Source organism: Lineus longissimus, chromosome 8 (genome assembly GCF_910592395.1).
Source record: "Lineus longissimus chromosome 8, tnLinLong1.2, whole genome shotgun sequence".
In the NCBI taxonomy this organism is placed as follows: domain Eukaryota; kingdom Metazoa; phylum Nemertea; class Pilidiophora; order Heteronemertea; family Lineidae; genus Lineus; species Lineus longissimus.
This window is the reverse complement of record NC_088315.1, coordinates 6,301,870-6,312,326: the sequence shown is the minus strand read 5'-3', so window position 1 is coordinate 6,312,326 and position 10,457 is coordinate 6,301,870. Positions and strand designations below refer to the sequence as shown.

General features: G+C 40.1%; 3 protein-coding genes across 3 annotated transcripts; 1 reads left to right on the top strand and 2 right to left on the bottom strand.

Annotated features, from left to right (window-relative positions):
- Positions 1–278: 278 nt before the first annotated feature.
- Positions 279–2,488, bottom strand: LOC135492448 (protein adenylyltransferase FICD-like). Its single transcript, XM_064778947.1, has 2 exons — positions 2,186–2,488; positions 279–1,858 (listed from the first exon to the last, which is right to left on the bottom strand). Exons 1-2 carry the CDS (start codon positions 2,481–2,483, stop codon positions 771–773), a joined length of 1,386 nt encoding a protein of 461 aa, XP_064635017.1. The 5' UTR covers positions 2,484–2,488; the 3' UTR covers positions 279–770.
- A 224-nt stretch (positions 2,489–2,712) lies between these two features.
- LOC135492368 (ATP-dependent RNA helicase DDX51-like) lies at positions 2,713–6,878 on the top strand. The gene is made up of 9 exons (XM_064778805.1): positions 2,713–2,800; positions 3,074–3,851; positions 4,131–4,281; positions 4,446–4,770; positions 5,094–5,361; positions 5,472–5,702; positions 5,909–6,141; positions 6,303–6,468; positions 6,651–6,878. Exons 1-9 carry the CDS (start codon positions 2,778–2,780, stop codon positions 6,819–6,821), a joined length of 2,346 nt encoding a protein of 781 aa, XP_064634875.1. The 5' UTR covers positions 2,713–2,777; the 3' UTR covers positions 6,822–6,878.
- Positions 6,879–7,475: 597 nt separating this feature from the next.
- LOC135493036 (ciliary microtubule-associated protein 3-like) lies at positions 7,476–10,407 on the bottom strand. The gene is made up of 5 exons (XM_064779820.1): positions 10,277–10,407; positions 9,684–9,829; positions 9,274–9,503; positions 8,656–8,782; positions 7,476–8,290 (listed from the first exon to the last, which is right to left on the bottom strand). The coding sequence occupies exons 1-5, from the start codon at positions 10,281–10,283 to the stop codon at positions 8,222–8,224; spliced, it is 579 nt and encodes a 192-aa protein (XP_064635890.1). The 5' UTR covers positions 10,284–10,407; the 3' UTR covers positions 7,476–8,221.
- Positions 10,408–10,457: the final 50 nt, after the last annotated feature.

The following is a 10,457-nucleotide window of genomic DNA, read 5'->3' as shown; positions in this document are numbered from 1 at the left end:
ACACATGAAAGTATGCTGCCAAAGCATTGATTTCAAGGACATGGGTTGGAACGTACTTGAATTCCCACAAATTCCTTGTGACTGGAGCAAGTGGCAGATTTAAAGATCCTCCATGATAGAGAGTTGCTAACTTAACTGCAATGACATGATGAAATCTCTATACGTAGTATCCTGTTGGTGTCAACCTGTACATCTGCCATTACAAGAGCTGGCATAAGACACATAGGTGTTAAGGGATGAGACAACAACATCTTTACTATCATAAAATAACTGTATTCTTCACCAATAAATATCACATGATTATTTACAGTACATGTACATGCTTATCTTCCATAGGAGATAAGTTGTCTACAACTGACACAACAGAAAGATTCGACTCACAAGCTCCAACTCAATTACAATGCAAATCAAAATATCATTACTGAAATTAAGTTTACATCATAATTTAGACATTTTACTTAGGACTCCATGAAGCTGGATTGAGCACAACTACAAGAGAAACAAAGAAAGCATGCACAGAGGAAGCACCAGACATTTATCACATACATGTTAACTGATTACATACAGATACCAAAACAATTCTTCTTGTAATGAACCCAGAACCCAACAACTGTGTTTGATTACTGTCCTTCCAAGTAAGGACTCAACGCTAACTGGTTCATTTGACTTACCAGTAAACAGATCTGAAGAATGCACCACCGTAGAAAGCGTGGAGACAAACAAAATCAAAATTACACCACCACAGTGCTTTAATTTGAGAAATTTTGAATCTAAGGTTCAATGATTATAGTCCTGCCGTTTTCTGTTGGCTGTGAATGTCTGTGATCGTCAGCTAACACTAAATCATGAGACTCCAATGAGCACATGAGAAATTCATCTAAGGCAATTTCTGTACACCTAGCAATGAATCGTATAAATGGCCGTATATCACCTTCATTGCCTGTGACTATGTGCTGAAAATATTCATGTTTTTGCTCCACTTTTATCGTCACTGGTGGAAATCCTGCCTGCATAAGTATTAGATTCATCAATAGCCTAGCTGTCCGACCATTTCCATCATAAAATGGATGGATCACAACAAATTTATAATGTGCCAAGGCTGCATATTCGATTGGATGGAGATTTAGTGCCTCGTAACTATTTAACCACTCCACGAATTCAAACATTAGGGCAGGCACATCTTTAGCATGAGGGGGACGGTGATCTGCGACAAAGACTTGGGTCTTTCTCAACCTCCCTGCTTCATGGGGATCAACATAACCTAGAACACGCCTGTGAATTTCAAGGATATCCGTGAGCGATATCATGCCTATGCGACGAAGTAAGGTACTATTAACGTAACGCAACGCAGCATCCAATCCGAGTAACTCATTATGTTCTAACACGCTCTTCCCGCCTATCGCCATCCGTGTCTCAATAACATGTCGTGCCTGCAGGTATGTCATAGTGTTCCCCTCTATTGCTGTTGTGTGATAGATGTGTTGGAAATAAGCCTCCTGTTTGATCCGCCGAAGTCCTGGATGTGCATCAGGAATTTTATATAATTCGTCTCGCTTGTTATCAATTCTGTCCAGGGTTGTTTTATCGATGTCTTTAACCATGGGTGAAATTCGCGCCTTCATTGTAATTGCTCTTGTGTGGTCAGGGTTGACAACCAATGCCTTGGTATACAGGTGCTCCGCAAATATGATATCTTCACTTTCATCCTCAATGTGTTTTCCATACTCGACCAGAACATCAGCATGCTTTGGATCAAGGGAATATGCGTGCTGAAACAGCTTTGTAGCTTTCTCTATTTTCCCCTTTGCTTTCATCTCTAAGGCTAGGTGAAGGGATGCAAGGGCTTCATTCTTCAAATCTGAAAAAATAACATTAGACTTGAAAAAGATAGCAGCAAGATACGCCAATGTGAATGTATGACCATCAGTGGCATCACATGTACAAGTCGAACTTGTTCGCATTAGGAAATACATAAATAGAACAGCATTATGTTTGGTCCAGAGAATTCCATGGTTGGCGCTGCATCCCATTTAAAAGGTCTGATGGCATCCTATTTCTATACGAATTACGATGAGGTAGCACGGTACCATACACCACCTGGACTGACAGTAGCCCGAGTAGGTGCAGCTGTCAAATCTATGAATAACGCACATTTACATTGGTCTAAATGACAGTCATTCAATACCTGCGCTAACTGCAGCCTTTTTCTTTAACGACAGAGACGGATGATCATGACCATCCGTTATTCTTCCAAAACCAGATGGAGGGGGTGACAAGCCGGAAAATGTTTTTCCGCGATCTATCAGATTCAGGAACACCCGAAAGCTTGGGATCCACATCACCAACAGAGCCAAAGAGACCCCTGTCAGAAACACAATGCCACATGTGATCACTGTTGTCATCTTTTGGGTAGAAATTTCGGACATTTTGTCATCATTTGATTGATTTTCTTGACTGTCATCTCTACATTTGACCAATCCCATTTTTTCAGGATTTTCGTACTAAGTGATACGTCAGCATTACCAAAGCGCCCTCTAGTCGTAATTTATTTTTTCTTGAACAAAATCTAAACTACAGTTTTTTAAGTTTATTACATAAACAACTTTTTTTATTGTATTTAAATGTGATTGGCGTAAGAAGTTAATTATATAAATTGTATTAACGAAGTTAGTAGATTTCGTTTGATAGCGAAAATGCGAGATTCAACATGGCCGCGACCATGAAAAATTAAAATTCTCACGTGTGAAAATAAAATCGGTTCAAAAGCATCTTTCACAATGTCACTTTTCGTTGTCAATAGGTAAGATACATGCCTTGGCATATGCATGATTAGTCTAGATGAAGAGATTTAAACAAAATATTGGATTTCGGTGAAAAAAAATCGATTGTTTTTCAGACCTTATGCAGTCTGTACATTAAATGTATGTAGATGTATAGATGTACACAACAGCAGCAAATTTCCTAAAGTTGCCTTCCTGTCTGTATTGTTTCTTGGGGAAGGCTGTATTTATCCACTGAACATATAACATACTTATCTCATAGTGAATAATCTCTGAGTTTTTATTTTTTTTAGGTACCTTGGTGATGAGAAAGAGGATGGTACTATTGAATCAAGAAGTCAGGCAAAGACAATTCTTGAAAGAATAAATGAACAGGCAAAGCTGAGAAAAAAATTACAGACCAGTGGTGTTCACGAGTCTGAGAAAGGGATTGACTTTCAAGAAGAAACTTCACCTACATCAAAGAAAAGGTCTCATAAAAAAACTTCAAAGAAACGCAAACAAATTGAAGAAGATAGCCAATTGTCTAAGGTGAAGAAATGCAAGTTTGAAGATGATGAAAGTGAAGAAGCTGAGGTAGTTTCCAAAAAGAAACTGAAAAGAAAAAAGAATAAGGAGTCTGAGAAAAGATTGAATGGGGAGAGTGCTGACTGTGAGATACAAGCCAACAAATATGAAGGTGTTGAGAATTCTGCTGACAGTGATATTTCTTTCGAAGCATGCCATAGTCCAAAACACAAGAAAAAGAAGAAAACAAAAGAAAGATCTCTGTTGAATAAGGCTTTTAATGGGAAAGTAGAGAAAGAACTTATAAAGAAAAAGAAAGTTACAAAAGTAGAGTCTGATGATTCAGGAAGCTCTGCGTCAAGTGGAAGTGAAGATGATGCAGATGAGAAGAAGTTGCCAGAGGACGAATCTGCTGCAGATCATGGTTCTGATCAGGAGGCTGAAAGTGATGCTGGTGATGAAGATACTGCTGAGGCTATTGAGGAGGAGGATGCCCAGTTTGGAAGTCATGACTTTGGTGGCTACACTGTGCTTGGAAAAGTCAGGGAGACACAGACAAATAAGGTGAGGACATTTTGGGGCAGGAGGAGAGAACTGTTGAATTGGGGTCTAAGCTTCAACTTGAACATAACTGCCGTGAAATGTTGGAAAAAACTTGGGCATGGTTGTCGCTAAGAGTGTCATCTTGGTGGCGTTACTGCAAAGAAACACATCCAATGGCATATGAAACTGACAGACCTACATATCCATGTACCATTTAGGCGTACAATGGCGTATGGCCACAGACTGATTACATGTCACACAACTTCACATCTATGAAAACAATATTTTGACTATTTTCAGGTCAAACGAGTTCTTCCTGATTGGCTGACCAAACCGTCAGTTGTGAGTGCCGACATTAGGAATTCCAGGGTACCATTAGACCAGGTCACGGGTCTCTCAGATCATCTTATCGGAAAGCTCAAAGAAAATGCTGTCAATGATTTTTTCCCAGGTAATGGCAGATTCTGTTTGAAGAAAATGAAATAGGTTGGTGCAGTATTTGTGCTATAGTAAACAATGCTGACTCGTAATTAGGAGAATAAATATTGTGAGTGCTGTAAAAGCATGCAGTTGACAATCAGTTAGCTTCATTGTGCAAAAATTTTTCTTTTTCAGTGCAAGCTGACCTAATTCCTGCCATCCTGAGGTCCAGCCAACCCGCACATTACACTGGAATAGCCGGCTATCGCCCACATGACATATGCTGCTCTTCACCAACAGGCAGCGGCAAAACTTTGGCATTTGTTCTTCCTATAGTCCAGGCATTACAAACAAGGGTAGTCTGCCAGATCCGTGCTTTGGCTGTACTACCCGTCAGAGACCTAGCAACACAAGTGTACAAGGTCTTTCAGACTTACTGCCAGAATACATCCCTCAAGGTTGGATTGTTGACTGGACAGAAGACGTTTGCATCGGAGCAACAAGCCCTCGTTAAACAAGGGTAAAGTTAAACTCTCTTAGACTTGCCGTGTTTATCTCGCATGGTTTACCATAACTAATTGACAAATAAGGGATGTTGAATGCGATTGCTTCATTCAAGTTCAAAGCTACTGTACGGATGTAAAACCTGAAAAGATTAGCCAAGCTTGGTAAGGTTATAAACAGGCACCATAAGATTACATTGATTTGCCCCCGATTGAAGGAATTGTGGCCTTTGGCCTGACTGGTGACCAAGTAAATCTGAGTGTTATAGCCTGGTTGTGAATAAGCGAGGCAGAAATCTTTCAAGTGGTTTACTATATTGTCTGTAATTGTTGTTTCCAGTCCTCGAGGTCTCCTTTGCCAGAAGGACATCATCATCGCTACCCCTGGCAGGCTTGTCGACCACATCAGCAAGACACCAGGCTTCAACTTGGAGCACCTGCGCTTCCTCGTCATCGATGAAGCAGATCGTATGATGGATGAGATCAAACAAGACTGGTTACACCATGTGGAGACGGCGTTTCTTCAATCGGAAAATAGCAAGAGGAACAACTTCACATCATTCCAGGCTCCCCTTACTGTGAGAAGTGCTGCGAATATGTTCATACCAGTAAGTTGATTGGTTTATAAACTTTTTGATTTTCATATACACTGTCTTGTCATCTGTAAAATAAAATGATGTTGAATCAATAAACTTATCTCAATTCATTTTCTTTCCAGCCCCAGAAGTTGCTGTTCTCGGCCACGTTGTCTCAGAACCCCGAGAAACTGCAACAGCTTAATCTCTTCCAGCCAAAGCTGTTTACGTCTGTCATGACAACGAAGAAGGCGTCTGCTCCTCCGGTTACCGTGGAGGGAGAAGGAGAGACTGGTGATCAAGCAGCTGTGCTGAGTCCTGCTAAAGTTGATGGAGAATTTGTTGGGAAGTACACAACACCTGCTGGACTTTCGGTAAGCTTAGATGTTCCCTTTCAGTCACACATTTTGACAATTTGGAAGATGTTGCTGTGGTACTTTCCCAAACTCTTTTGCAGGGATATCATCACATCCGTGGGTATCATCCAGTCTTTCTTTCTCCTAATGCTCGGTTGACTTGGCAGTTTTACATTCTCAGTATTCTAACTTTTGGACTTATATTTCTGAATTGATCGTTTCAGGAATTCTTCATCGAGTGTCCTGCCAGCCAAAGGCCATTACTGATACTCCACTTTCTCCATAACCTGAGCTTCCGGCAAGTGTTATGCTTCACAAACTCGGTAGAATCAACACATCGCCTGTACCTTGTCGTGAAACTCTTCGGTGGCATTGAGGTTCGTGAATTCTCGTCGAAGCTACACTCCGGGCGGAGAGCAAGAGTGCTGAAGCAGTTTGAAGCTGGAAAAGTTGACATGTAAGTTAACGATGGAGGAGTCTGACCTGTCCAAGCTACTGAGTACAAAGATGCTTAACATCTCATTTGAATGGCCTGTTTGTGTTGTACTTAGAAAAAATGATTCATTTGTTACAAACATGGACGCAACTCTTCTTCTAACTGTCGTTATCTCTTTGTAGGTTGATCTGCTCTGATGCCATGGCACGTGGGATGGATGTTGACAATGTGCACTATGTGATATCATATGAGGCGCCCCCGTTTATCAAGACGTACATCCACAGGATTGGGAGGACGGCTAGAGCCGGACGACCAGGGTCGGCTTTTACTCTCCTGGAGAAAAAAGAGGCAAGTTCAAACTGATCTATCAAGAACCTCTCTATTGAAGACACCCTTAAGACTGGCACATGCTGTCCTTAATGGTGATCCCCTGATAACAAGTCTAATTGCCTATTTTGTACCAAAAACACCATTCCTGATAGAGCGGGGATCATGCTTACAGAGGTGAAAACGATCTTACTTCTTTTCAGGTTCACCATTTCAAGAAGATGTTGAAAGGAGCTGGGAAGGAAAAGATCAACGAACACAAAGCAACCAAATCACAATTGAAAAAACTTGTCCCACAATTCGAGGAGGCATTACAGAAGATTCCGGAAATTCTTAAGTCGGAAAATGAGAAAAAGAATAAGAAAAAGAGATGATGCCTCTGGAGGGGATAGTGCTTGAAATTGACATTTTGAAGTGGAGAATGAGAGACATCGGGCATTGAATAATTAGGCCCACGGAAATTATGCTTTTTGTGGCTAGTTGGTGCTACATGTACCCTACATGAAGTTTATTTGAGAAAATAAAAGATGCTATAAGTATGATTTTTCATGTAAATTTCATCCGAGGGCCTGGCACAGCAAAGACATTTTTGTGACACAAACCTTACTAACCTACTTACTGAAAACTCAGAGTCCTCAGTAAGATTGGTATTGCACGGTTTGTCATTACTTATTGTCACAGTGAGCATTTGTAACAACCCAGAAACTTCTCAGTGGATTTCAAGTTGCATGTGGCTACTGTGAGCCCATGTTTGTTTGGCTGGCCATTCCCACAAAGAAACCCGCACTGGTCCATGTCCACCCCCCCCCCCAAAAAAAGGTTTTGTAAACTTATATGAGGCATTTGTCTCCATCGCAGTAACTGGTTGTGACATCACCCCCTTCCATCATGTCGATTTCATCCTACAAAAGGATTGTGGTGTCGTCTCAAATGCTGTACCACTGTTCAGATGGATACGGTCCAAGTGACTGTGAGATTGTGACAGTGGCCTCTTTCTGAATATTGTTCCGTGTTCAAATGAGAAACAGAAGTTCTGTTTTCTTAAAGCTAATGTTTATTCACATATCAACAACATGATTTTATAAACAAAGTCACAAAACATATATGATTATTTACATAAGAAAATTCTGGACGGAATGTAGTGCAAACGATAGCTTAAGACAAAAAGCTTGCATTTCAACGACCCCAGGACAGCCTTCAGCCTTGAATGTGATCAGGAAGGTGATCCTATTTGTCTCTTTTGGAAGAACAGGAGATGTATATTATAAACATAACACAAGTGAAGTAGATAACTTATATCAGCAGATATTGTGTCCGAACTTGTACATGAACATGTACATTGTAGATTGTATAAAGGATCATCACAAATGGTTTTGGAATGTTGTACATGATTGTTTTTGTCAATAGGGCGTAGACCAAGTGAACATTATGTTTTCCATTGGAAAGTTTACAGTACATCATGAGTAATGTTGGAAAAATAGTTTCCTTGCATATCATGATGATCAACAGATTGTAAAAAAGAAGCATAGAAATACAGCAGTCTCGGTAAATTTGTCATAAACTGAGAAAACATCAAGAGAAAAAGCACAAAGCAGTAGTAAATTTGCAATCTGAGATACGCATCAAAGAAATTAGATACAGCAGTTGCAGTATGTTTTTCAATTAAAAACAGAACTTATGGTTTCATTGATTATTTTGTTTCTACACCCTGTATGGCAGTGCATTGCACAGCTTATAAGTTCATATCACAGTTTATAAAGTTTTAGTGTTTGGTTCAGTCATAGTAAAGCTTGAGGTATGCTAATTTCCTGTGGTACTTTTTCTCCTCTTTGGTACTGAAGAGCTGGAAAATAAAGATACATGAAGTTATATTAAATATGCTTGACATGAAATTCAAGTTCAGTTATTCTGAAAGGTTATCTTCTGGAGGTAAATCTGAATACAGTAGGCTTTTCCTTTTAATTTTTGTCATACCGTTTTCTGCATAAGCAATTACATGTACTTGCCAGGGTTGACATTTTCACACAAGGCTTGACAAGCTCCATCACAATTTTATTTACCCCTCAATAAAGCAATCCAGACTTGGACCAACATGAAACTTTACATAATGTAGTGAGAAAGAATGCCAAATATCCCCTCTTTCCGATACAAATCTGTATCACAATCAAGCCAGAAAGAAGCTTCAATTTACTTTACAATTATACCAACCTTATCGGTGTTCTTGTCTATCGTACTCTGTATCTGTACTTGTGGTAGATTGATGGGGGCCCCACCGAATGAATCATGCCATTTAACTTGTCGGTTGCACTTGATGTTGTGTTCGTAAGTTCCAGGTCTGTCAAGAAAAGATATTTGTCAAATCAAACAAGGAGACACGAAATCCATAAACCTGAAATTGTACATCCATCTGCTAGGACAACTAAGGCAACAGAGCATCAGTGTCGTGAGCAGTAAGTATTCCTCCTCCTCCTACTAGCTGTTGTGAATTCTCACTAAACCTGATGCATGAAACTCCACCTGAAAACCATACTGTCCCTGCAACTGAACCGTATATGTGACCCGCCATGACAAAATGAGTCGCATGTCGCTCTGAGCTTGACAGGTTGAGACAGACTGGTTGTTCATTTCACCATTGTCTGCCTTTTGTAAAATCGGAGCATATCAATTTCTTCTATTATGTCCTGGTGTCATTTTAGGCCCATCTTCTGTGCGACATGCGACTCATTTTGTCGCGGTTGGTCACATATCATCTCTGTGTCTTTAAGCAACTTGTCTAAATGTTCTTGCATGAGGATTGACCGAGAGGTGATATTTGATGCAACCTACCCAGGTAAGACAACCAGATCTCGTTTGTATTCTGGAAACCTCATTGCTCCATTAGAGAATGGTTTAAAGGCTGGTGAGAAAACCTTTGGATCTGTGCACGTTGTCTGATAAGTTGGTGCAGCTGGTACACCCTGGTCAATTTTTTTTAATCTCTCTGCTGTCCTTGCACCCAGTGAGTAACCCTTTGTACTGGTGATTTTGTGATCTGCTATATATTTGAAATTGCTGACCTGAAATTGAGATGAAAATAAGGTTTTTGAGTGAAAATGTTCTCAGTGGGATTGCAGGAAGTCTATATCTCTAAATCTTTATCACTGTGGATTATACAACGATCTCAAAATTTACAACAAATATGACATCATCGGTCACTTCAATGGTTATGCAATATCCATGGAAGGTCAGATACCAACCTCTTCGTTGTTGTAGCAGCCTGGTCCTCTGTGTGGCGCTCCTCTTAAAGGTGCTATCTCGTTACCAAATCTGTTGTAAGGCATTGATGAGGGGAACATCTCACGGTCCAGTGTTGTCATGAAGACAACGCGAGGCTTCCGTTCCACTGCATGGAGAAGAGTTTAACAATTAGCACTGATCTAGTGATATGAGATTCAGTAGACAATGATGTTACATACATATATTGTACTATCAGATTGAGGTAAATGATGATTCGGACACGAGACAGATTTGGATTGGATCCAATCATTCCAGTACCATTGGGTACATATAAATGAAAATGATGAATAAAGGCATCTCTCCATGTACCAACCACGTCTGTCACTGATGATGATCATGGGGCCAAGGGTTTTATCAATCATCCCATCACTCTCACTGTACATTTTTTCTGCTGCACTCTGTAGTGTATGTGTCCTTGTACTGTGCATGCAACAGTCTAAATTGTTGTTGATTGATGAAAAATCTTTCAAAGATATCAAGAAAATGCAGACCTCTGAAAGCAAGCAATTTCAAATTTTACAATTTAAAAATGATCTTTAGAATTTATTCTTACCGTCCATATTTATTTCGGGATGATATCTGACTAGAGCTGGAAGTATTTGCCCACAGAAACTGGAATAAAACGACAAAAGGTTTGTTTACTGGTTGTCAAGTTGCCATCAACTTCCGGGTTAGTTTCACTTTTTACCGCTTGGAAATTCCGAGTTTTGCCGAGCATGATGTCCGAACATTTC

What these genes read in the sequence shown, in the direction of transcription:
- LOC135492448 (XM_064778947.1), bottom strand. Translation starts at nt 2,483, where the DNA reads ATGGGATTGGTCAAATGTAGAGATGACAGTCAAGAAAATCAATCAAAT. An exon ending in AAAGGCTGCAGTTAGCGCAG is followed by an intron (nt 1,859 to 2,185) that starts GTATTGAATGAC and finishes TTATTTTTTCAG; the next exon opens with ATTTGAAGAATGAAGCCCTT.
- LOC135493036 (XM_064779820.1), bottom strand. An exon ending in GATCTGGTTGTCTTACCTGG is followed by an intron (nt 8,783 to 9,273) that starts GTAGGTTGCATC and finishes TTTTCTTGACAG; the next exon opens with ACCTGGAACTTACGAACACA. An exon ending in TAGACAAGAACACCGATAAG is followed by an intron (nt 8,291 to 8,655) that starts GTTGGTATAATT and finishes TTTATTTTCCAG; the next exon opens with CTCTTCAGTACCAAAGAGGA.
- LOC135492368 (XM_064778805.1), top strand. Translation starts at nt 2,778, where the DNA reads ATGTCACTTTTCGTTGTCAATAG. An exon ending in CAAGCCCTCGTTAAACAAGG is followed by an intron (nt 4,771 to 5,093) that starts GTAAAGTTAAAC and finishes TGTTGTTTCCAG; the next exon opens with TCCTCGAGGTCTCCTTTGCC. An exon ending in GAAGCTGGAAAAGTTGACAT is followed by an intron (nt 6,142 to 6,302) that starts GTAAGTTAACGA and finishes ATCTCTTTGTAG; the next exon opens with GTTGATCTGCTCTGATGCCA.